Below are 22471 nucleotides of genomic sequence, written 5' to 3'. Positions count from 1 at the left end.
TGTTTTAATCCCAGACAGATGACAATTGCATTCTTAAATTTGCTCTGAATTGAAGGGAGAGTGTGCCTAGCAAGCACTATTGAAAGCTTGGAAATGTACATACTCAATTACAACAGCATTCTACAATTAAATGCAAAAACTAAGTTAAGAAGGAAGTTTGGGATGCCAATGTTATGTTCCAGAGCATCTGTAACTCTCTTAGGCCTTGTCTACACTACAGAGGAAATTCAATCTATGATACACAATATGAGTTATGTGAATAGCGTAATTCAAATTGTTGTATCTTAGACCTACTTACCGTGGGGTCCACACTATGCGATGTTGACAGGAGACACTCTCCCATCAACTTCCCCTAGCTTCTCGATCTGGTGGAGTACAGGAGTCGATGGGAGAGCGATCTGCGGTCAATTTAGCAGGTCTTCACTAGACCCGCTAAATCAGCTGCCAATGCATTGATCAGCACTTGTCGATCTCCCGGTAAGTGTAGACAAGCCCTTAGACTATATAGTATTTTGCTGCCTTCTATTTTTTTTATTATTGTTTGCATACACACTGTTTCAAAGTAATTACTGTAGAAACCACAACTTTGAATTTGTGCATATCAGATAATAAGAAAATCTCAGCTGAGTGTTTGATCATATTTGAATAATCAGGTGATATCTTGGGTGTGAGTGAGGTACCATGGGCTGCTAACCTAGTTCAGCATCTGTTTCCTCACATTTATGTATGTATGTATTTATTTATTTTAAGGCTGTCTGGATTTTCACTAACTCTGTTGGTGTTTTCAGGGGACTGAATAGGAGGCTTGTTCTCCTAATTGGTCACCTGGGGGAAATTGACTAGCTCTTTCTAAAGATTTCAGGAAGTCAATGATATTGTTCAGAGGATCAGCCCCAAGCCTGCTCCTCCATGCTGTGGCAGCAGGATGTATGTGCTCCTCTGTGTGGTATTCTGCTCTTTAAATACTGAAAGCACACTGAGGCTCAGGGCTTGTCTACATCAGAAAGTTGCAGCGCTGGTGAGGGAGTTACAGCGCTGCAACTTTGAGAGTGTCCACATCTGCAGGGCATCACCAGCGCTGCAACTCCCTGTTTGCAGCGCTGGCCGTACTCCCGTTTTGTCTCGGGTGTAGAGGATCCAGCGCTGGTGATCCAGCGCTGGTAATGCAATGTAGACACTCACCAGCGCTTTTCTTGACCTCCGTGGAAGGAGGAAGCCTCTGGTAATCAAGCTGGTTTCCTTTCCCGGTTTGCTCTCTCGGTCCCGGAGCCAGCCAGCAAACCGCAGGGAAGGAGACCTGCTTGCTCGGGGTTCCGGGACCGAGAGAGCAAACCGGGAACGCCGCGGTTTGCTCTCTCGGTCCCGGAGCCAGCCAGCAAACCGCGGGGAAGGAGACCTGCTTGCTCGGGGTTCCGGGACCGAGAGAGCAAACCGGGAACGCCGCGGTTTGCTCTCTCGGTCCCGGAGCCAGCCAGCAAACCGCGGGGAAGGAGACCTGCTTGCTCGGGGTTCCGGGACCGAGAGAGCAAACCGGGAAAGGAAACCAGCTTCGCCGCGGTTTGCTCTCTCGGTCCCGGAACCCCGAGCAAGCAGGTCTCCTTCCCCGCGGTTTGCTGGCTGGCTCCGGGACCGAGAGAGCAAACCGCGGCGTTCCCGGTTTGCTCTCTCGGTCCCGGAACCCCGAGCAAGCAGGTCTCCTTCCCTGCGGTTTGCTGGCTGGCTCCGGGACCGAGAGAGCAAACCGCGGCGAAGCTGGTTTCCTTTCCCGGTTTGCTCTCTCGGTCCCGGAACCCCCCTTGAAGCCGCCCAACAGCGCTGCAGTGTGGCCACATCTAACACCACTTGCAGCGCTGGTTGCTGTAAGTGTGGCCACTCTGCAGCGCTGGCCCTATACAGCTGTACTAATACAGCTGTAACAACCAGCGCTGCAAAATTTTAGATGTAGACATGGCCTCAGATTCTAGGACCCTGTGAGGTGAGAGAGTTCTAGAGCTCGGGCTGCAGCCCAAGCACGAACATCTATGCTACAATTAAACAGTCCTTTTTCCAAAGCCCTGTGAGCCTGAGTCAGCTTGCGTAGGCCAGCTTCCAGTGTCTAGTTGCAGTGTGTAGACATACAGTCAGGGTGCACTGAAGGATTTCACAATCACCATCATTAATTGATCTGGCTTTACTGCAAGCTAATCTTCCACCTCATCTCAAAGAACTAGAAAACCTCTGCAATGGACCCTCCTTTCAAACATTAAGTGAACTGAGTGAAAGTAAGGGCAAAGTTCATATTCAGCTTGCTATTTTGTGTGGTCTTATCATACATTTTACCTACATGATTACTCACTTTACTGTGGACACGGACATGTAACTGTTCTCTTGGAGTCAGAACAATATAACCAATTATAGTCACAGCCAGCACACACAAACATTAAATAGCCAGTCAATGCTTCAACCTCACTCTTGATTGCTAGGATTGCATGTACATGTGCAACTTACAGTTGTGGTGTGAATGTAATGACGAACTTAACTTTAAAATCAGATTGCATGGTGTAGAATTGCCTGGTTTTTCTAGCAGTGATGTATAAAACAAGGTGTGATTCACGTGTCCAGGAAAGAAAAATATTACAAATGCCATAATTCTGCCAACCACGTAAGCTGCATCTTTCCTCTCCAGAGAAGATCAAAGGTTCAGTGACTTGATCACAGATTCTCTCTCTTTGTTACATACATTCTCCTCCAATCAGGGAACAGAAACAATACTATGTGATCAAGCAGACCTGGCACACGATGATGAATCTACAAACTACAGTTCATAAACAATTCCCAGGCTGAAATTTGTTCATAACCTACTCAATAGTTACAGATAGCTATTTTTCTTCTTACAAACTGATTTTCATGCTAAATTTGTCAAATGATTCATTCAAAATAGCTAACCACCCAGTTATGATTGTGAATTACAATAACAGCTGGTGGCAAGAGGATCTGGCAGCAGAAGCTGCGCTATATAAACTGGCACACTTTGCAGCTGAACAAGTTCCAAAGAGTACAACTACACAGAAAGGGTGAGGTAATACTGCCTTACTTGTATATTTATTTCAAGCAAAAGGAGGGTTGCTATGTAGAAGTCAAAAAAAAAAAAAGACATTTTGGATAGACCCTTTACCATTCCACTAGTTTGTTGGGTGTCTGTAACATGATGAGGTTTTCAGCAGCATTTTCCAACCCAACATTGTTTACAAATGAAGGCTGTGTGACTGGGGGTATAGAAACCCTGAAGACTTAAGTCTTTCCAAAAAACATATGCTGCACTGAACTGAGTGTAAAAGAGCCTGTTTTGTTTTTCAACCTTCATTGTAGACCACCTCCACCCTGGACCTCCCTTTCAAACATCATCAAAGCTGACCAAAAGTCATACCAATGTTTATTTTTATCTTGGTCCTTTTGGCTTGTCTACACTGGCAAGTTTCTGTGCGGTAAAGCAGCTTTTTGCGTTCAAACTGCAGACGTGTACACACTGCCAAGCCACTTTGTGTGCAGAAACTCCTCAGCTGCAGCGCTGCAAAAAAACCACCTTGAGTAGAGTCATAAGGCTATTTGCACAGAAGCTCCAGCGCTCTATTGCCAGTGTAAACACTTGATTGCTTTCCGTGCTGTAACTGGCCTCCGGAATTGTCTCATAATGCCTCAAATGACTGCTCTGCTCATTGTTTTGCACTCGGCTACCCTGGAGACATGCACCCCTCCCCTTTCAGAGCACCCTTTCTGACAGCCCTTGTGTGCTGTGCTGATCTGCTCCAGGACACAAAGCAAGCCATTAATGTGGAATGCTTGTGCTGTTGAACACAGAAGTGTGTGTGTGTGAGAGAGAAAGCAGGGATGGAGACAGGGGCTGATGTCAGGGGTTTCCCCCACCCCCGCCTCAGGACTGGTTGCTTCCTGCCACTGTCTGAATTTACAAGACAGCATGCTGACACACTCTTGCCCCCCCCCCCTCCACCCACACACAAAGACACACACACTTGCTCTCTCTCTCTCTCTCTCTCTCTCTCTCTCTCTTTTCCTGTCAAAAACTCTCCTACCTCCCTCCACTTCAGTTGAAAAGCAGCCAGCAATGTAGTAGGATGCCCATGGAAGATGGGATTGAGAAAGCTGCATCATGTGACACTATGCCTGCCCCATGAGGCATTGCAAACCCATCCCAAAGCACCCTGTGACCAGTTGCACAGTGGGGTAGCTACCACAATGTTCTGCTGTCTTTGCCGTTGCAAGAGCTGCTAACGTGGATGTGCTCCAGCATCACAAGGAGCAGTATGGACACACAACAACGTTTTAATAAAAGTGGTATAACTTGTGTTGCATAAACTTGCCGGTGTAGACAGAGGGATAGCTCAGTGGTTTGAGCATTGGCCTGCTAAACCCAGGGTTGTAAGTTCAATCCTTAAGGAAGCAACTTAGGCCATGGCTACACTGGCACTTTACACCGCTGCAAGTTTCGCACTCAGAGTGTGGAAAAAAACACCCCCCTGAGCGCTGCAAGATACAGCGCTGTAAAGCCTCAGTGTAATCAGTTCTGCCGTGCTGGGAGCACGGCTCCCAGGGCTGTAAGCTACACCCGTAAGGGAATGTGGTTTACGTGCAGCGCTGGGAGAGCTCTCTCCCAGCGCTGGCACTCCGACTACACTCACACTTCAAAGTGCTGCTGCGGCAGCGCTCCCGCAGGGCTGCCGCGGCAGCACTTTGAAATTTCAAGTGTAGCCATACCCTTAGGGATCCTGGGGAAAATCAGTACTTGGTCCTGCTAGTGAAGGCAGGGGGCTAGACTCAATGACCTTTCAGGGTCCCTTTCAATTCTATAAGATAGGTATATCTCCACACATTGCCCTTAGTTCCTTCCTCTAGCTCAATACTCAGTCCTGATAGTATACGTTGACTTCCTTCAGCAGCTTTTCTCCTAATTTTTAGATTTTGAATCCAAGAAAAGCTTTTCAACTTCCTGGTTATAAAAAGTATTTACCATCTGTATGAAATGTGTACAAGTTAACCTAATTCAACTGTCCTACTGTCACTGCTACAAAATAAGAGGCTAAAAGCTGGGGTTCAGGCAACCTCCAATCTGTTGGGTTCTACATTCTAGCTGTGTTTGGAGAAGAGAGCACAGGTTGTTTTCACAGAGCCATTTCAAGAGATCCCAGAATTTTGACAAACCCACATTTCAGGGAACATGTTTAGGGGACTCATTATTTTAAACAAGGTCTGGAAACTGAGGACTAAAAGCTGGTTGGCCCTGGCTTGGCTGCACAGAATAATAAGAAGCTTTACAAAGTGTGGCGCTGGGCTACATTCAGTGCTAAGTAAAATACTGTTACTGCACCCAGCACAGTGTAGCACTCCAAAGGTGTAGGAGAGTAGGTAGCCATGGTTCTGGCCTCACTATGTGCCAGCCAGGACAGCTGGTTAGGCCACACAGTGGTGGGGACTATGCTGAGCCTGTTAAATGGCTGAAGCACTTTCTGCCAGCTCTCCTTTTGTACTAGGGAGCTAAGAGAGGCAAGACAACACAGCTCCACACCACTCCCAGCCAAGGACTGTGCATGAATGGCATAGTCTACCCTGAGAAACAGGTTTTCAGTTCATTTAATACATCATTTTGCACTATCAAGCTGCAGCACAGATAGATGTCAAATTTTAGTATTTCTGGTTCCAACCCAATAGAAAATTACAGCTCTGAGAGACCTTCGGCAATTAGGATTTAGTTGCATTATTTGATGCTGTGTTCAAGTCTGGTTTTGACAATAAGTATTTGTTCTCACACACATCACTGTCCTTTGAAATACCGAATTTGTTGACAGCATTAAGCCATAAAACAAAACACTAAGGCTTTCTCTAAACACAAAAGTAGTACAAATTTGACTATACTTATGTAGTGCAGATACAGTTATAGCAGTATGAAAGTGCCTTCCACCAGTATAATATTCCTATACAGGATGGGGAATAAGACCTACTATATTACACACCTTTGTACATTATATCTGTGTCCACCTTACGGATTGTACTGGTATAACTATAGCTGTAAAAAGCTCACTTCCTCAACCAATATAGTTAATACCAATACAACACTTTTGTGTAATCCAGGACTAAGTCTTAACGTGTTACATTATTAAAGTTGTCATGAGAGGTTGTGGCATAGCTTCATCGGATAAGCAATTCCAAAACTCTCAAAGCAACAGCAAGATAAGCAAAATACATTCTAAAAATAGTTGGCCTTTTAAAATGTGTAATTTGTACCATGTACTTTACCCTCTTGCATAAGTATAAAAATCCATGAGAAGAGCACAAGCTATTACAGAAAGAACCATGAAGGCCTTTCTTCTGCTAGCAGCCATTGGACTTTGTTCAGCGCAATACAACCCAAATACAAAGTCTGGGACGACGTCTATTGTCCACCTGTTTGAATGGCGTTGGGCTGACATTGCTCTTGAATGTGAACGGTACTTAGCACCCAATGGATTTGGTGGAGTTCAGGTATGTAGCTTCTAATGTTAATAGACATTGAAATTGCCTAATAAGCGGCACATTTTGCTTACCAAAGTAAAAATCCAGGTCATATGGGACAGGCACCAAGTTCAAACTAAATAGAAATTGGTAATGGAAGTACTAGATGCTGAAGCAGTAAAAATAGACCAGTCCATCATGATGGGGTGCATTTATTTAATTACTCCAAAGGGTGTGATTGAAATATTTACTCCTCTAGGTGAAAAGTAACACCTGAATCTTTATTTACTACTGTGGAAAATGAGGGAGATACCTGTAATTTTTTTATGACTACTGTATGTACCTCAGTTCACCTGCCTGATATTTTGACTATGCAGAATTAAATGAAAGAAATAAAGGTACCCACAGAGAGATACCAAGGCTCCTTAGGGGAGCATTGGAGTGAGCTTTAATTGGGAAATACTCACCTCTCTGACTCCAGCTGGGCTAGTGCGTTTATTTTTTTTGATCCTGGGATCAAAGGAACATGATGGCAAAGACCCCTCTGCCTAGGAACAAGGAGGATGCTGGAGATAAGTCTGACAGACATACTGAAAGTATGTTGCAAGGGCTGGCTGTCTCTCTCCCAGTCCTGGTTTATGTGGGCTGGGCTGGATGGAACTTATTCAAAACTTGCAAAGAAAGAATAAAGTTTAGGTAAGACATGGGCATGTATGTAGGCCCCTCACTTTTTAACTGACTTCTCGGAGTACTGTGTATTTTGGGAGGAATAAACAATACTTTATTTCGATGAGGCTGTTTTTAGAGCCTTTAATCAGCCAGTAGTCACAGGCTTCTAGATTAAAAAAAAGGCTGGCAGACCAGATGCCAAATGCAGTTGGGCTTGTCATATTATCACCAGGGGACCTGCAGCCCAGAGGCCCATTCTAGGAGTTGTAGGACTGTGTGGTTCCACCCAGAGAGGGATGATGGTAACAAAACTTGTTACCAGAGAGGTATACTCGAGGAGCTAAAAGGGGTCTAAGATACAGCTTGGCCTTTTAGTGTGACAGCTACAATTTGATACATACCATTTCTCAAATTGCTGCACAAACACTCACCTATGTCTATTTCATCTGCCAGTTTCATTCAAACACTTAAATATAAGCAAGCTCAGGAGCCTGATCACCCAGTGAGTTCCTGTCTGTAAGGACTGCCTCTGAGATGCTGAGCCGCTTCATCTCCTATTGATTTCAAAGGGAGATGACAGTGATGAGCATCTCCCTGGATTGGGCTCTGGTAGAGCCAACTCCTTGCCACAGAGGATCATGGCCTCAGATCCTCTGTCTTTATATGTCTTTTACAACACTGAACAAGTACATAAGTAATTACAAGTTTATTTTCAAATGACATCACTTTGTTCACAGATATCTCCTCCAAATGAAAATATTGTCATTACTAACCCGTGGAGACCATGGTGGGAAAGATACCAGCCAATCAGCTACAATCTATGTACACGATCTGGATATTATGATGAATTTAAAGACATGGTGACCAGATGCAACAATGTTGGAGTAAGGGACTTGAAATTCCTCCTATATAAACAGTGTGGGGAGATGTAAGAGATTTCAGGTTGCCCTCTGTCCTGTTCCCAGTTAAAAATATATATATATATTCTTCAGTAATGCCAAGGAGATAAGGTGCCAATTCTAAACTGAAGACTTTTTTTCAAGCCTTCGCAGTGGAAGACTAGGTCAATCAAAAGCTTAATCATGCAGCAATAGCGCAACCCAAGAAAGTACTATTAAAGAGAAACCCAGCAAAAATTGTTTGGTTTTTTGGTTTGTTTGGGTTTTTTTTAAGTTTGCAATCAGGAAAAATAGTTGCTTTTCAAAAGATGCCTATTTTTAAAATTTAGTATAATTGAAAAACTCTCAATTAGCAAAATTGGAGTCATTATTCTTTGAAGATAGACCTTAAGATGGATGCTTAAATGTAACTTCTTTACTTCACATGGTCTTGAAGCTGACTGATGGTATGTGGTCATTAGCAGTCAAAATCAGAGTGAGGCACCAGATAACTCAGGAGGGAAGATATGGGGAGATCAGAGTTAAAAAGAGAGATGATCTAATGTTCTCCCAAACAGTCTGGTCTTTCAAATGAGGTGCAATCACTGAATGGTAAGCTCACTGCTGGATATTTAGAAAAAAATAATATTCTATCGCTTTGCTCACATGAAAAAACTCTAGAAGAAAAAAGTGAGGCGTCAAAAGGATGGGGAATGTAAATGAGACAATAAGTGCTATTTAGTCAATGGCATTCAGGTACCGGCTTTATTAAACTGAAATGCAAACATTGTTCTCTAGGTTCATATTTATGTGGATGCTGTAGTCAACCACATGTGTGGCTCTGGTGCTGGCTTTGGTAATAGTTCTACTTGTGGAAGCTATTTCAATGCAGAGACCAGAGATTTTCCTGCTGTGCCATACTCAGCCTGGGACTTTAACGATGGTAAATGTAAAACTGGAAGCGGAGAAATTGAAAATTACCATGATGTGACTCAGGTAAATTTAGAATTGTAAAATATATTTTCCTTGTTTATTCTTACACCCACCCTCTTCTTTACAGGGCTTTGCTGTCACATAAAAACCTCAGAACAGGAAAAACTCAGAGATGGATGAATAACTGATTTCTCAGTTCACTTGCAATTTAAAAATAATAATATAAAAAAGTTTCCATTTTAATTTTTTACGTTTAAAAAAGCTTAAAATAAATTAAACGGGTTTTTTGAAGTAAAAATAGTTTCAAACCAAAATATTAATACTTTTAAAAAAAAAAGTCAAAATGAAATTTAGGAATGTCTCAGCTCCTCTCCCCCCCAAAAACAATTTGGCAAAACTGACACAAAATCATTATTTTCCTTGAAAAAATGTTTGATAGAAAATTTTTGCCCAGCTTTAGCAATATTTCATACATAATAGTCTTTCCATTAATTAGTTAGTAGAGGTAGTGAGAATTACATAACCAACAGGCTACATTTCAGCAAGATACTTTAAGCATGTGAATAGTCCTATCAAATCAGTGGGATAACTCTTGTAAGTTAGGTTTCAGAGTAGCAGCTGTGTTATGGGTGTGGGTATGGCTATACTTACAGTTTTGCAGCGCTGGTAGTTACAGCTGTGTTAGTACAGCTGTATAGGGCCAGCGCTGCAGAGTGGCCACACTTACAGCAACCAGCGCTGCAGTGTGGCCACATTTACAGCACTTGCAGCAATGGGAGTGGTGCATTGTGGGCAGCTATCCCACAGAGCACCTCGTCCCATTTCGGCGCTGTGGCTTGTGGGCAGGGGAAGGAAGTGTGAGTGTCTTTCCGCTTCCTGTTCCAACGCCCCGTGGTGCTTTGCTACACATTCCGAGCAGTTTGGCGGCATTGTGATTATACCGCGCTTTTTCTGCAATTTTTGTTATAAATGGAGCCTGAGCAGCTGACGACCTTATTGATGAATGTTGCCAGCACATCACGCATGGCAGTGGAGCTATTCCTTCAGCTGCAAAGTGAGAGTGACAGTGACAGTGAGGAGTCAGACGATGATATTGAATCACCTCACGGTGAACAGTAAATTGCTTATGGCAGTAACAGACGTGCTCAGCTCCATGGACCGGCGCGTTTGGGCTCGGGAAACCAGCACTCAGTGGTGGGATCACATCGTCCTGCAATCTTGGGATGACGAGCAGTGGCTGCAGAACTTTCGGATGAGAAAAGCCACTTTCATGGCACTGTGTGCTGAGCTCGCCCCTACCCTGTGGCGCAGGGACACGAGATTGAGAGCTGCCCTGCCAGTGGAGAAGCGGGTGGCTATTGCAATCTGGAAGCTGGCAACTCCAGACTGCTTCAGATCGGTGGCGAACCAGTTTGGAGTGGGAAAGTCTACCGTTGGAATGGTGCTGATGCAAGTTTGCACAGCCATTAATCGCACCCTGCTAAGAAGAACCGTGACTCTTGGGAACGTGCAGGACATTGTGGATGGCTTTGCAGAAATGGGTTTCCCTAACTGTGGAGGGGCAATAGATGGGACACATATTCCTATTCTGTCACCACCCCACCTGGCATCAGAGTACGTTAATCGCAAGGGGTATTTCTCCGTGGTTCTGCAAGCGCTTGTGGATCACCATGGGCGTTTCACTGACATTTACTCAGGATGGCCTGGAAAGGTGCATGATGCATGCATCTTTCGGAACAGTTCCCTGTACAGGAGGCTGAGGGCCGGGACTTTTTTCCCAGACCGCAAGATCATAGTAGGGGACGTCGAAATGCCCACTGTGATCCTTGGAGACCCCGCTTACCCCTTAATACCCTGGCTCATAAAACCATATACAGGGAAGCTTGACAGGAGCAAGGACCGGTTCAACTACAGGCTGAGCTGGTGCAGAATGACTGTGGAGTGTGCTTTTGGCCGTTTGAAAGCCCGCTGGCGCTGTCTTTATGGGAAGCTAGATTTGGGGGAAAGCAGCATCACCGCTGTTATATCCGCGTGCTGTACCCTCCATAATATTTGTGAAGGGAAGGGTGAAAGATTCAGTGAGGAATGGACCTCCGAGGTTCGATGCCTAGAGGATGAGTTTGCTCAGCCAGAGAGCAGGGCTAATAGGGAGGCCCAGGAAAGGGCTTCAAGGATTAGGGATGCTTTAAGAGAGCAATTTGATGTTGAGAGCCAACAGTAATGTTTGATGCATTTGATGTGCTTTGCTTTACCTTGGTGTACAATATTTACCACTTCCAGCAATAATATAACGTAGTGAAAAAGAAAAAAAAACCTTTATTCAACATATAGTACATAACAGGCAAGGGGGTTGGGGTGGTGGACTGTACATTCACAGGTTTGAATATGTCCTATTTTGATCACTATTCAATGTCTGCTGCACTTCAGGATTACTATGCTGCAGGATAATGGGGGTGGAGTGAACACGGTAAGAATTATAGTTATCAGGGCTGGTAGGTGATCGTACAGGTGTTGGAGGCAGCTGGGGATAATAAGGAACTGGCTGCTGGAGAAAGTTGTTTTGTGGAAATACTGGGGAACAAGGAAGAGGACTTTGGGAGGGCTGTGAGTTACAAAGGTACATATTTGTCTGCATGGCTACAAGAGACTCGAAAGACTCAGTTTGGTGAGCCAGGAGGCTTATCATCTGCTTTGTGGTTTTTTTGGCAGACAATTCCTTTCTCCTGCTTTCTGTTTGCCTCCAATCATGTACACTCTGTCTCCATTCATACATCTTCTCTCTCCATTCCTGTGTCTTCCTACTTTCTCTGTTGTAGTGGCTCATAACAGATTTGATCAATTCCTCTTTTGATTTTCTAGGATTCCGTCTCAAGTTCTGCAACCTACGTGAGGCCGGTGATCCGGCTGCAGTAGTCAAGGTCACTAGAAAAAAGAGAGATAGAACCATGTAATACACAGAGGCTACATTGTTTATTATCACACATTGAAGGACTTTTTAGACTTTTGGTAGCATCCTTCTCACATACCTCACATAACACAGAGAGGGCAGGGAAGCTAAGTCATGGCGAACAATGGGGTGAGTAGTTTTGCCCCGATTTCCCCCTGGGAGTGGGAATTGACCAATGGATCACTGGGGTTTATCAGCAATGGGTACAGGAGGTAGCTGGTGTCCTGAAGAGGGGACAGTAGTGAACAGGAAGGTGGTGAGCTGCTTGGGCGGGGGGTTGTTCTTTGGTCCGCGTTCACGCCATCCTGCTGGTGGGGGGGGAGCACTGTGGTGCTGGATGCCTGCTGGGAGGGGGGGTGGGGAACACAGGAGCACACCGCGGTGCTGGATGCCTGCTTGGAGGGGGGTGCATAACACCGGAGCACACCGCGTGGATGCTTATGTGCTGGGAGGGGGGGTTGGGAACACTGGAGCGCACCGCGGTGATGGATGCCTGCTTGGAGGAGGGGTGGGGAACACAGGAGCACACCGCGGTGCTGGATGCCTCCTTGGAGGGGGGGTGGGGAACACAGGAGCACACCGCGGTGCTGGATGTCTGCTTGGAGGGGGGGTGGGGAACACAGGAGCACACCGCGGTGCTGGATGCCTGCTTGGAGGGGAGTGCATAACACCGGAGCACACCGCGTGGATGCCTACGTGCTGGGAGGGGGGTTGGGGAACACTGGAGCACACCGCGTGGCTGGCTACGTGCTGGGGGGGGGGTTAACAACAGAGCGCCATGGGCTGGGGAAATGCGAACCTGGCGCCCTGCACTCAAGTATCCCTAAACTCTCAACAGGGCTTCCTACTGCCAGACATATCACTGCTGCGTGTTACCTGGGAAGAGAGGGAGGGTCTTCTACAGCAATGTGGATACCGCCCTGGCCCCTATGCAGCTTGCCTGTGTGCAGCCATGGTCCCCCCACCCCTCGCTGCACAGTGGATCGGACGAGTTAGCCTGAGCGGGACAGGGACCACAGTGGCTCTCCTGATCAACTTGAGAAAGCAAATTGCAAACGCTCTTGCTGCAACTTTTCAAGAGATTACCGAGGCAGATTACAGAGACGTGATAGAGCAAATTAATGGGCTATTCCATGTTTAGGCATGCATGCAGGCAGCCATAACCCAACCCTCCTCTCCCAAAACATAAAAATCTACTTACCCTGAGCACCATCCTCAGTTTCTTCCTCACCATCAACTTCCAGCTGCTGCGACTGGCTAGCCTCCTCCTGGCCTGAGAAGAGCTCCTGGCTGCATGTGTACTGGGACTCCGGGGTGTCTCCCTCCACACCAGTAGCCTCACTGTCGCCGTCCTCTACAACCTACCCCACTTCTCCCTGCTCTGAACTCTCCATCGTGCTCCTAGGATTGGCAGTGGGGTCACACCCAAGTATGGCATCCAGCTCCTGGTAAAAACGGCAGGTCGTGGGGGCAGCTCCTGAGCGGCGATTTCCCTCACGAGCTTTGCAGTAAGCACTCCTCAGCTCTTTAATTTTGACCCTGCACTGCAACGCGTCCCGTTCATGGCCCCTTCTCATCAAGGACTGCGATATCTGCCCATAGGTATCATAATTTCTCCTTCTGGAGCGCAGCTGTGCTTGCACAGCTTCCTCTCCCCAAACACTAATGAGGTCCTGCAGCTCTGCATTAGTCCATGCTGGGGCTCGTTTGGTGCGTGGAGGCATGGTCGCTGAGTGATTGATTGATTAATTGCACTCCACACCTGGCTGAGCAAACAGGAAGGGGATTTTTAAAATTCCCGGGGCATTTAAAGGAGGGGTCAGGTGAGCCCAGGGCAGTGGAGTTTGCATGATTACCAGAGAGGCTTCTAAGGTATGCTGGGATACCTGCTTATGCCACGGAGGTCAATAAAAACGCTGGTGGATCACCAGCGCTGGATCCTCTACACCCGAGGCTCGACCGGGTGTACAGCCAGCGCTGCAACCAGGGAGTTGCAGCGCTGGCCATGCTGTGCAAGTGTGTACACCACCTAAGTTGCAGCGCTGTAACCCCCTCGCCAGCGCTGCAACTCTGTAGTGTAGCCAAGCCCTGTATCCGCAAAAAGAACAGGAGTACTTCCACAAGTACTCCTGTTCTTTTTTCTTATAAGTTAGGAATGTGCTTAAGTATCTTGCTAAATCAAGGCCCTGCTGCTCTTCAAAGGCTATCTCTTAAAAGCTAATCAGGACTGAGCCTGATCAGTAAACATGCATGCAAATCCCAGGGTAGTACAGAGAAGTGTGAGTAGTTAGCATTCTTCCTTGTGCTCTTTTATGGCTTAGCCACACAACTGACTTGACCTCTTGTGATTAGTTGGTATTTAATGGCTCCTTTTCCCAGTGAGGGGTCTTAGGTCATCAGCTGTATTCACCAAATTCCATTATGCATTCCATTGCTTAAATTCCCATGGCAGCTTCATTTGGAAGCAATATTCTTCACCCCTCTACCCTGAACAGTTAGGTAGTGGTGCTGTGCATTGCTAAACAGCATCTTTTACCCCATTTCAATATGACATGAAAGGATTCCTGTGTATATCTCTCTTACTCTGTTTCCCTTTGTCCTTGTCTTGATGGCTGGGGGAGGAGGAAAAGGAGGGAGAAAGAGAGAGAGAGAGAGAGAGAGAGAGAGAGAGAGAGAGAGAGAGAGAGAGAGAGAGATTGTAAAATTCATTAAGCGATTGGGCATCATTCAGGATAAAAGATGCTAAAGTGTCATTATTATTCACCTCTTCACTGTAATACAGAGATCAAGCACTTGATTACACATGGTCTCTCAGAAGTACACTAGGATTGCTACAGGAAACCATTCTTTTTCTGTGAATATTTTAAAATACTCCTTTAAAATCTTCTATTTCATTGAAAATTCACATCAGCAAATTTTACAGGAAGCAAACACAAAAACGGGCATGAACACAGTCAGAATGGATTTGTTTAAAATTATGAAATAAAATCTGTGGCAAAATTTTGTATTATGAATCCAGCTATAATAAAATCTCTCATGTACTCCCATGGTAAGAGAAAAGTAGCATGTAGTTGATGTTCAAGAGAAATATTTTTATCTGTATATTAGAGTTGAAGTAAAAATGATATATTAAGCCAAATTACTTATTACTTCTCCTAGCTGTATTGAAATCACATGAGCAGGTTTGGCAGAATTTGATTTTTTTTATATAATTTTGATGGATAATATTGTTTATTTTTAAGCCTTTTTACATTTTTATAGATTTAAATCATCACAGTTGCAAAAATTGTTTTAAGCTTTTTTTTATATTTGTATTAATTTTAAATTTTCATAGATGTGGGAATTGATGGGAAAGGTCACACAATTTTTAATGATAATCCACACTCAGATTCAAAAATGTCAAGCTTTATAATCATTAAAACAAAAATCAAACACCAATAAGTTCTCAAGCAGCATTTTTCTTTCTGCGCTACCTGTACATTTCAATTTTTAATGGGGGAAATATTTTTTCATTGGGTTGTGTGTGTTTGTGTGTGTGTGTGTGTGTGTGTGTTGAAATCAATGTGTACTGACAGTTACTGATAAAAAGCTAATCCTTCCAAACCTCCCTATGAGTATAGAATTAATGGACTGATTCTCAGCTGGCATTTTCCTAAGTCACTTACACCTATGCAGAGTGGGCGTAAAATGCAATCAGTCTTTGTACAGATATAAACAACTACACATGATGCAAAGTAGTAGAGAATCAAGTCCTATAGCAGCAAAGTCTAGTATACATAATCCCAATGTCACCTGCAGCTATACGTATGTTATGCAAATTGTGTACCATTGGCAGTGACAAAAAAGAGGCGCGCTGGCTGGCCCACTGAGCACTCATGTTTGTCCCTGCCAGTCCCCCTGTCATAGTAGGGGAGGGGAGCAGTGGGGCCAAAATTGAGAGGTGTTGCAACCTGGTGCACAGGGGTCACAGTGCCACTCAGATTTGGCCTCATGATGGAGGGGCTGTGGGACCAACCCTGAATGGGTACGCAGGGCAGTGGGATGGCCAGCACTGATCCTCCTTGCCATTGTCATGGGGCTAGTTTGTGCACCAGCACACTTCCACAGGGGCTTGCCCTTCCTCAATCCACTTTCAACAGCCCATGTCCCCTCTCAGGGATGGGGCGTGACACAACACCTGGCGGGAGAGGCTGGAATATGGAGGCTGAGCATGGCATGGGTGAGGAGCTGGTGTCAGCAGCTCCCCTGGGCATGGCTGCACAGGGACTGGCAGTGCATAGCATGGAGAAAATTTCTGGAGGTGGCCCTGTGTAATTCTATATTATTCTGTGTTTTTTCGACAATGGCTTTGCAAGAACTGTGTTCAGGATATTTCATTTAGCACATGGGATGAAAATTGTCTTAAATCAGGATCCCAACTAATTTTTTAAACAGGTCCGTGACTGTCGCCTCGTCAGTCTTCTTGATCTTGCCCTGGAGAAGGACTATGTGCGCTCGAAAGTTGCTGAATACATGAACGAACTTATTGACATTGGGGTGGCAGGCTTCAGAATTGATGCTTCCAAGCATATGTGGCCTGGGGACATGATGGCATTTTTAGACAAACTGAAAAATCTAACTACACCATGGTTTTCCACAGGCTCAAGACCTTTCATTTACCAGGAGGTAATCTCATTTTCTTAGTTTCGCTCTACATAGAAATGGGGTCCTTTATGCAAATACTGTATGGACTTGACCCTGCATGTATGTTAGTGCTTTGTTGCATCAGGACCCAAGTGCTCAGCAGCTTGCAAGACTGAATTATCTACAAATTAATGCAAAGAACTAAGGTCAAAATGTTTCACTTCCTAATTTGTATGGGCCCAAATGGAGCCTTTTGTTTGCAATCAAGTAACTGTCTAAATAGCTGAGGTGAAATCCTGGCTTATTGATTTCAATGTCAACATTCCCATTGACTTCTAGGGGCCAGGATTTTATTCATGATTTTACATGTGTATACACATTGTAGATGTCTAAATGATCACACAAAATGAAAAAATAATGGAGAATCAGGCCCCAAAAGTTTTAGTTCCTATGGATTCTAACCTTTAATACTTAATATTCCAGCTCCCGGTCTCCTATTTTGGTACTAGTTTTACGTTTCCAAGCCTACTTGGCTTATTCAGTGAAAAACTTTCAAATGTGTATGTTAATTCTTCCATGCATTTTCCTCCATCACCTATTCATCATTATTCATATAATCATTAAAAATATATAGAGATCTCAGAATTTTATTTTGTAAGATAGCTTCTGCAGTACCAATAGAGAAAATATAAATAAATAACTTTGTAAGATTCCCCCCCAAGTCTCAGCAATATTGTTACATGACTTTTATCAGTAAATTAATGTTTTTAAATCAGAAGACAATCTCTACCAATTTTAAATTTTAAATGTAAATTAGTATTTTGGATCTAAACCTCCCAGCAATGTCCCTTTAAAGTCAAACTTCTCATTTGATTCTTTTTATTGTCAAACTGATCGTTCTGGAATTGGATCATGTATTCCATTACTAATCTATTCATGGTCATGACATATTTAGGAGTGGAGAAGAGGAGACGAGATTCTAATATTTTTCAATTGCACCTGAATTTGGAATGCTTTAGGAAGCAATAAATGGGATTTAGTAAGTAACCCAACTTGTTACTGTTTTAATGCATTCAATTGATTTCTTCTTCCCTAAAAGCAGCATTTAGGACTATGAATTTCTTTTTAACCAGGTGATTGGACTATAATAGTGTTTTTTCTTTCTTCCACTAGGTAATTGACTTGGGTGGAGAGTCAATTAAAAGCAGCGACTATTTCGGAAATGGCCGAGTGACTGAATTCAAATATGGTGCCAAACTGGGTACAGTGATCCGCAAATGGAATGGAGAAAAGATGGCCTATTTAAAGTAATATATCTATAATCTGAATTAATCATTAGATTCCTGCAATATTTGAACTACTAATTTCAATGTGTTTGACTCCTTGTTTGTTTGTTTAGGAACTGGGGAGAAGGCTGGGGTTTCATGCCCTCTGACAGAGCCCTTGTCTTTGTGGATAATCACGACACCCAAAGGGGACATGGTGCTGGGGGAGCTTCTATTCTAACCTTCTGGGACTCCAGGTAGCTTCATACAGCCAGCAGAGTTCCCTTTCTTCTTCTTCTTTCTTCCTTCCTGTCCTCTCTTCCCCCAGTCCCACCCCCCCCAAAAAAAGACAGCGTATCTTCATGTGTCTCATTATTCTTTGGTTTACAGACTATATAAAATGGCACTTGGCTTTATGCTTGCTCATCCTTATGGATTTACACGTGTTATGTCAAGTTACCGTTGGCCAAGATATTTTGAGAATGGAAAGGTAGGTTTATGATCAATGAGAACAAGTCTGTAGGCCATTAGGCTGTTAATTATCTCTGTGTCATCTTGTATGCTGCATTGAGCTGTCTCCCCAGATAGAACGTTTAATCTGTATAACTTTGTGTTTAATAACAAGGACATTAATGATTGGGTGGGACCACCAAGCTCTGAGGATGGATCAACCAAACCTGTTACAATTAATCCAGACTCCACTTGTGGCAACGACTGGGTCTGTGAACATAGATGGCGTCAAATAAAGTAGGACACTGCAAACAGCAATTTCCAATATATTCTTCACCTGATGTGGGGATATTTTAATTAAAGTCAAGCCCATTGGTTGTATTTTCAGGAACATGGTTATTTTCCGTAATGTTGCTGATGGCCAGCCTTTCTCAAACTGGTGGGACAATGACAGCAATCAAGTGGCTTTTGGGCGTGGTAATAGAGGATTCATCATCTTTAATAATGATGACTGGTAAGTGGGAGGAGTGAATAGCTTCAGAAAAAATGTTACTCCCTGGTCAAGCTGTAGACCCTATTACCTGCTATAGAATCTGTGGCAACTGGTTGGTGGGACAGGTCAAGGCTCTTACCTGATGCAACTCCAAACCTACCATCTTCCCACTCCCAAAAGCATTCTTCAAAAGCCAGCAATAGCTCCTTAAGCAACACAATACCCTACTGCTGGTTCCTGGTCATTGGACTTGAAACCTGCAGTAAGAGGTTGGTCAGTGGGGAATGCATGACCACGCAGATCTGAGAGGTACGTTGGCTGCTATTGGTGTTGGGCCTGGCCCTAAGTAGGCTAGCAGACATGGCTGTGAGGAATGGATGGAGAAGTGACTGATAGGTTTGAGAAAGGGCTGACAGCTGGGAGTTTTCAGCTTTATTTTATGGTGAGAAGAGTTGATGGTTGGTTGGATGTTTTAGAGGAGCACAGCAGTCAAGAAGTTCTCAGAATTGCATTACATATGAATTGTTCTCAATCTTCTGTGTGTGTTGAGGTTTGAATCACTCACTTCATTTAAGTGTCGTCCTGCCTTATACAAAGGGCTTTGTGTCTAATCAGGCCCACTTCCTTTCTGAATATTCCACAAAGCCACTGGCAGAGTCTCATTAGGATTGGCACTTCATGTTAGGGTTATTGTTGTGCTTTTCTAGACTTCTTTAGAGTCAGAAGTGCAGAAAGAGATGTAGGGAATCTGTCATGCTGAGATAGACCCAAACAATATGATATTGGAGGAAAAGAGCCGTCCTGATTACAATGGAGAGTGCCAAAACTTCTGAGATGACTCAATGGGACTGTCAGAAAAGGTAATTTGGGTGTGCAGAGAGGAAGGGACTTGGGAGAAGAAAAAGAACAATAGGAGACTAATAATAAGGAAGACTCTAAACTTTTGAAAACTGACAAGAATACCTGAATTTACTATCCCTACAGATAATAACATACACATTTGTCATCTTGTTTTTTTCTCTAGTTATTTGGGGTCTAATTCTGTCTTCTGATTTGTATTCACAGTCCCCATTGACTTTCAGTGGAAATTATATTCACACAGATGCATAATTTATACTAGTAAATAGAGCAAGTAGAGTAGAATTGAGTCTTTCATGTGTAAAGTATCAGAGGGGTAGCTGTGTTAGTCTGGATCTGTAAAAACAGCAAAGAGTCCTATGGCACCTTATAGACTAACAGACATATTGAAGCATAAGCTTTCGTGGGTGTAAATTACACTGTAGATGTCTCCTTCATGCAAAAGCAGGAGGAGCTGTCAAATAGAACTGTATGCATGAGAGCATGAAAGAGAGACTGTCTGTCTGAAAGATACTTCAGCGGATTAACATTTATACTCATGTCTATCCCACATGAAATGGGGCTTCAATTTTAATTAATTTTTGCCCTTTCAGAAGTGGGATCGTTCTAAAGATAATTAAAGCTAATTCTTTAAATGTCCAGGTCAAATGAGTCCAGGAAAAATGAGTCTGAATAATTTATGTTCACTGGCCTATATTATTGAATTTTAAATATATGAAGCCTTTGTGAATGGGAGTAGATGGATAACCTCTCCTTACTCATGCCTACACAGGCAAGGCTTGATGGCATTTCAGACTGGAACCTTTATGTCTAGCAGGGCTGCATGGGCCCATTGAGGCCATATAGACAGTATATACAATGGCCTTAGTATTCACTGTAGGCTGATGTTGCTCCCTACCTAACACACACTGGCTCTGTTGTATCAGAGACTGAAAGACCAGACCCAAGAGTAAACCCCAAGTATCGGATATTGTAGTGCAGAACACTATCCCCAAAGCCACCTGGCTGGCCAAACATATGATGCTTTATAATAAAAGAGAAATACCCGCACTGGAGAGTCTGACGTACCACTTATTCCTTTTCAATGTTTTTATACATAGGAGCTTGAATGTGAATTTGCAAACTGGCCTTCCTGCTGGAATTTACTGTGATGTTATTTCTGGGCAAAAGGAAGGTGACCACTGTACAGGAATACAGGTGCAAGTTGTAGGTGATGGCACTGCTAACTTCCAGATTAGTAACCAGGCTGAAGATCCTTTCATTGCAATTCATGTGGATGCTACATTGTAATCCATGCAAGAATGAATGATTCTCTGTATAATATCTCTAACAAGGAATAAACTGTGCTGGCACAAAAGTCATGTTTTTTTTAGACTCATTAATGAAATACTATATCAGTGCTGTAATAGTATTACAGAATAAGTAGCACTGATACAATTTTTTAAGATGGTTTAACAGGCCTACATATATGGTTCATTTTAAAGACAACTTCATTTTATTTCACAAGAAGACAGTAAAAGACAAATTAAACCATGAATTGAGATGATTTTATTGTTGTAATTCCAAAACTCAGGCAGGCAGACAAACACACACAGTATAGGCGGAGCTTGTAACAGCATCTATTACAGCCGTCTGAAAAAAATGATTTTTTTTGTTTGCTCGCAATGCAAACATATTGAAAAAGATCTTGTTTCACATCAAACTGGTGACCTTCTGTACCTCAAAGTGGCACTCTGAAATCCCCATATTCACTACTGTCATATAACTGTATGTTTTGTACAAAGTATGCCTTGTGAGGTATCGGTCTTGATCTGTTGAACAATAATAAACTGTTGAATTTTATGTACTATCATTGTATATGAAGTTATGAAGTATTACTACATGTGTTACAGAAATATGTTGTGATGTTAGGAACACCCACAACCAGAGATGTGGCTATTGATGGCTACTCGGCATTAATGGCTCATCAACACATAACTTAGAGACTTCTCTGAGGAGGCACATATGCCATGGGGGCAGACTAACCCAAATCATAGCAATGATCTTTGCAGCAAGCTAGAAGAAAAGAAAGACAGTAACATCACCACTTGGCCTCTCCCTCCCTCCCCCTCCGCCTCCGCCTTGAGCTCAACACCTGGAGTAATGTCTGGGTAAGGGTGGTCCCTGACTGGAAGGTAGTCCCAGCCTAAGTATTGGGGAGCTGTAACCTGCTTGTACCATCTGTCAGGGTGAGATATTGTTTGCTTCAGCTCTTGCTTAGAGTAAAAGTTAGGATTTAAAATATGTTTACTTTTTATTTTCTTAATGTAATCTCTGATCTGTATACCTAGTATAATCACGTAAACTCTATCTTTCTGTAGTTAATAAACCAGTTTTATATTTTACCTAAAACTGTTTTGGTGGAAGTGCTTGGGAAATCTCAGTTCAGTTTACAAAGCCTAGTGTGCATCCATTCCACATTGAGGAAGTTTATTTGTGACACACACACTCATATACAAATAACATGTATTATGGTGTATAATCCTTTGTCTGATTATACAAGACAATACTTGTTGATCTGATGTGTAAGGTGGAACTTTGGGCACCGAACGGCCAGGTGGTCGTGCTGTGGGTGACTTAACATATTTCCTCTCAGGGCTAGTTTACATCACAAAGTTGCAGCGCTGGTGAGGGGGTTACAGCGCTGCAACTTAGGAGGTGTACACATCTGCAGGGCATCACCAGCGCTGCAACTCCCTGTTTGCAGCGCTGGCCGTACTCCCGTTTTGTCTCGGGTGTAGAGGATCCAGCGCTGGTGATCCAGCGCTGGTAATCAGTGTAGACACTTACCAGCGCTTTTCTTGACCTCCGTGGAATAAGCAGGTATCCCAGC

The 22471-nt window shown here is 43.8% G+C and overlaps 1 protein-coding gene across 1 annotated transcript; it reads left to right on the top strand.

Moving 5' to 3' along the window:
• The first annotated feature begins 6312 nt into the window (after positions 1–6312).
• On the top strand, positions 6313–21130 carry LOC115656041 (pancreatic alpha-amylase-like). The gene is made up of 10 exons (XM_030572266.1): positions 6313–6513; positions 7890–8036; positions 8829–9026; positions 16345–16575; positions 17707–17840; positions 17933–18055; positions 18189–18288; positions 18424–18545; positions 18637–18762; positions 20700–21130. Exons 1-10 carry the CDS (start codon positions 6313–6315, stop codon positions 20887–20889), a joined length of 1572 nt encoding a protein of 523 aa, XP_030428126.1. The 3' UTR covers positions 20890–21130.
• The last annotated feature ends 1341 nt before the right edge of the window (positions 21131–22471 follow it).

Source organism: Gopherus evgoodei, chromosome 8 (genome assembly GCF_007399415.2).
Source record: "Gopherus evgoodei ecotype Sinaloan lineage chromosome 8, rGopEvg1_v1.p, whole genome shotgun sequence".
Classification (NCBI taxonomy): Eukaryota; Metazoa; Chordata; order Testudines; family Testudinidae; genus Gopherus; species Gopherus evgoodei.
The sequence above is the reverse complement of the archived record's forward strand: the minus strand, read 5'-3'. Positions and strand labels throughout refer to the sequence as shown.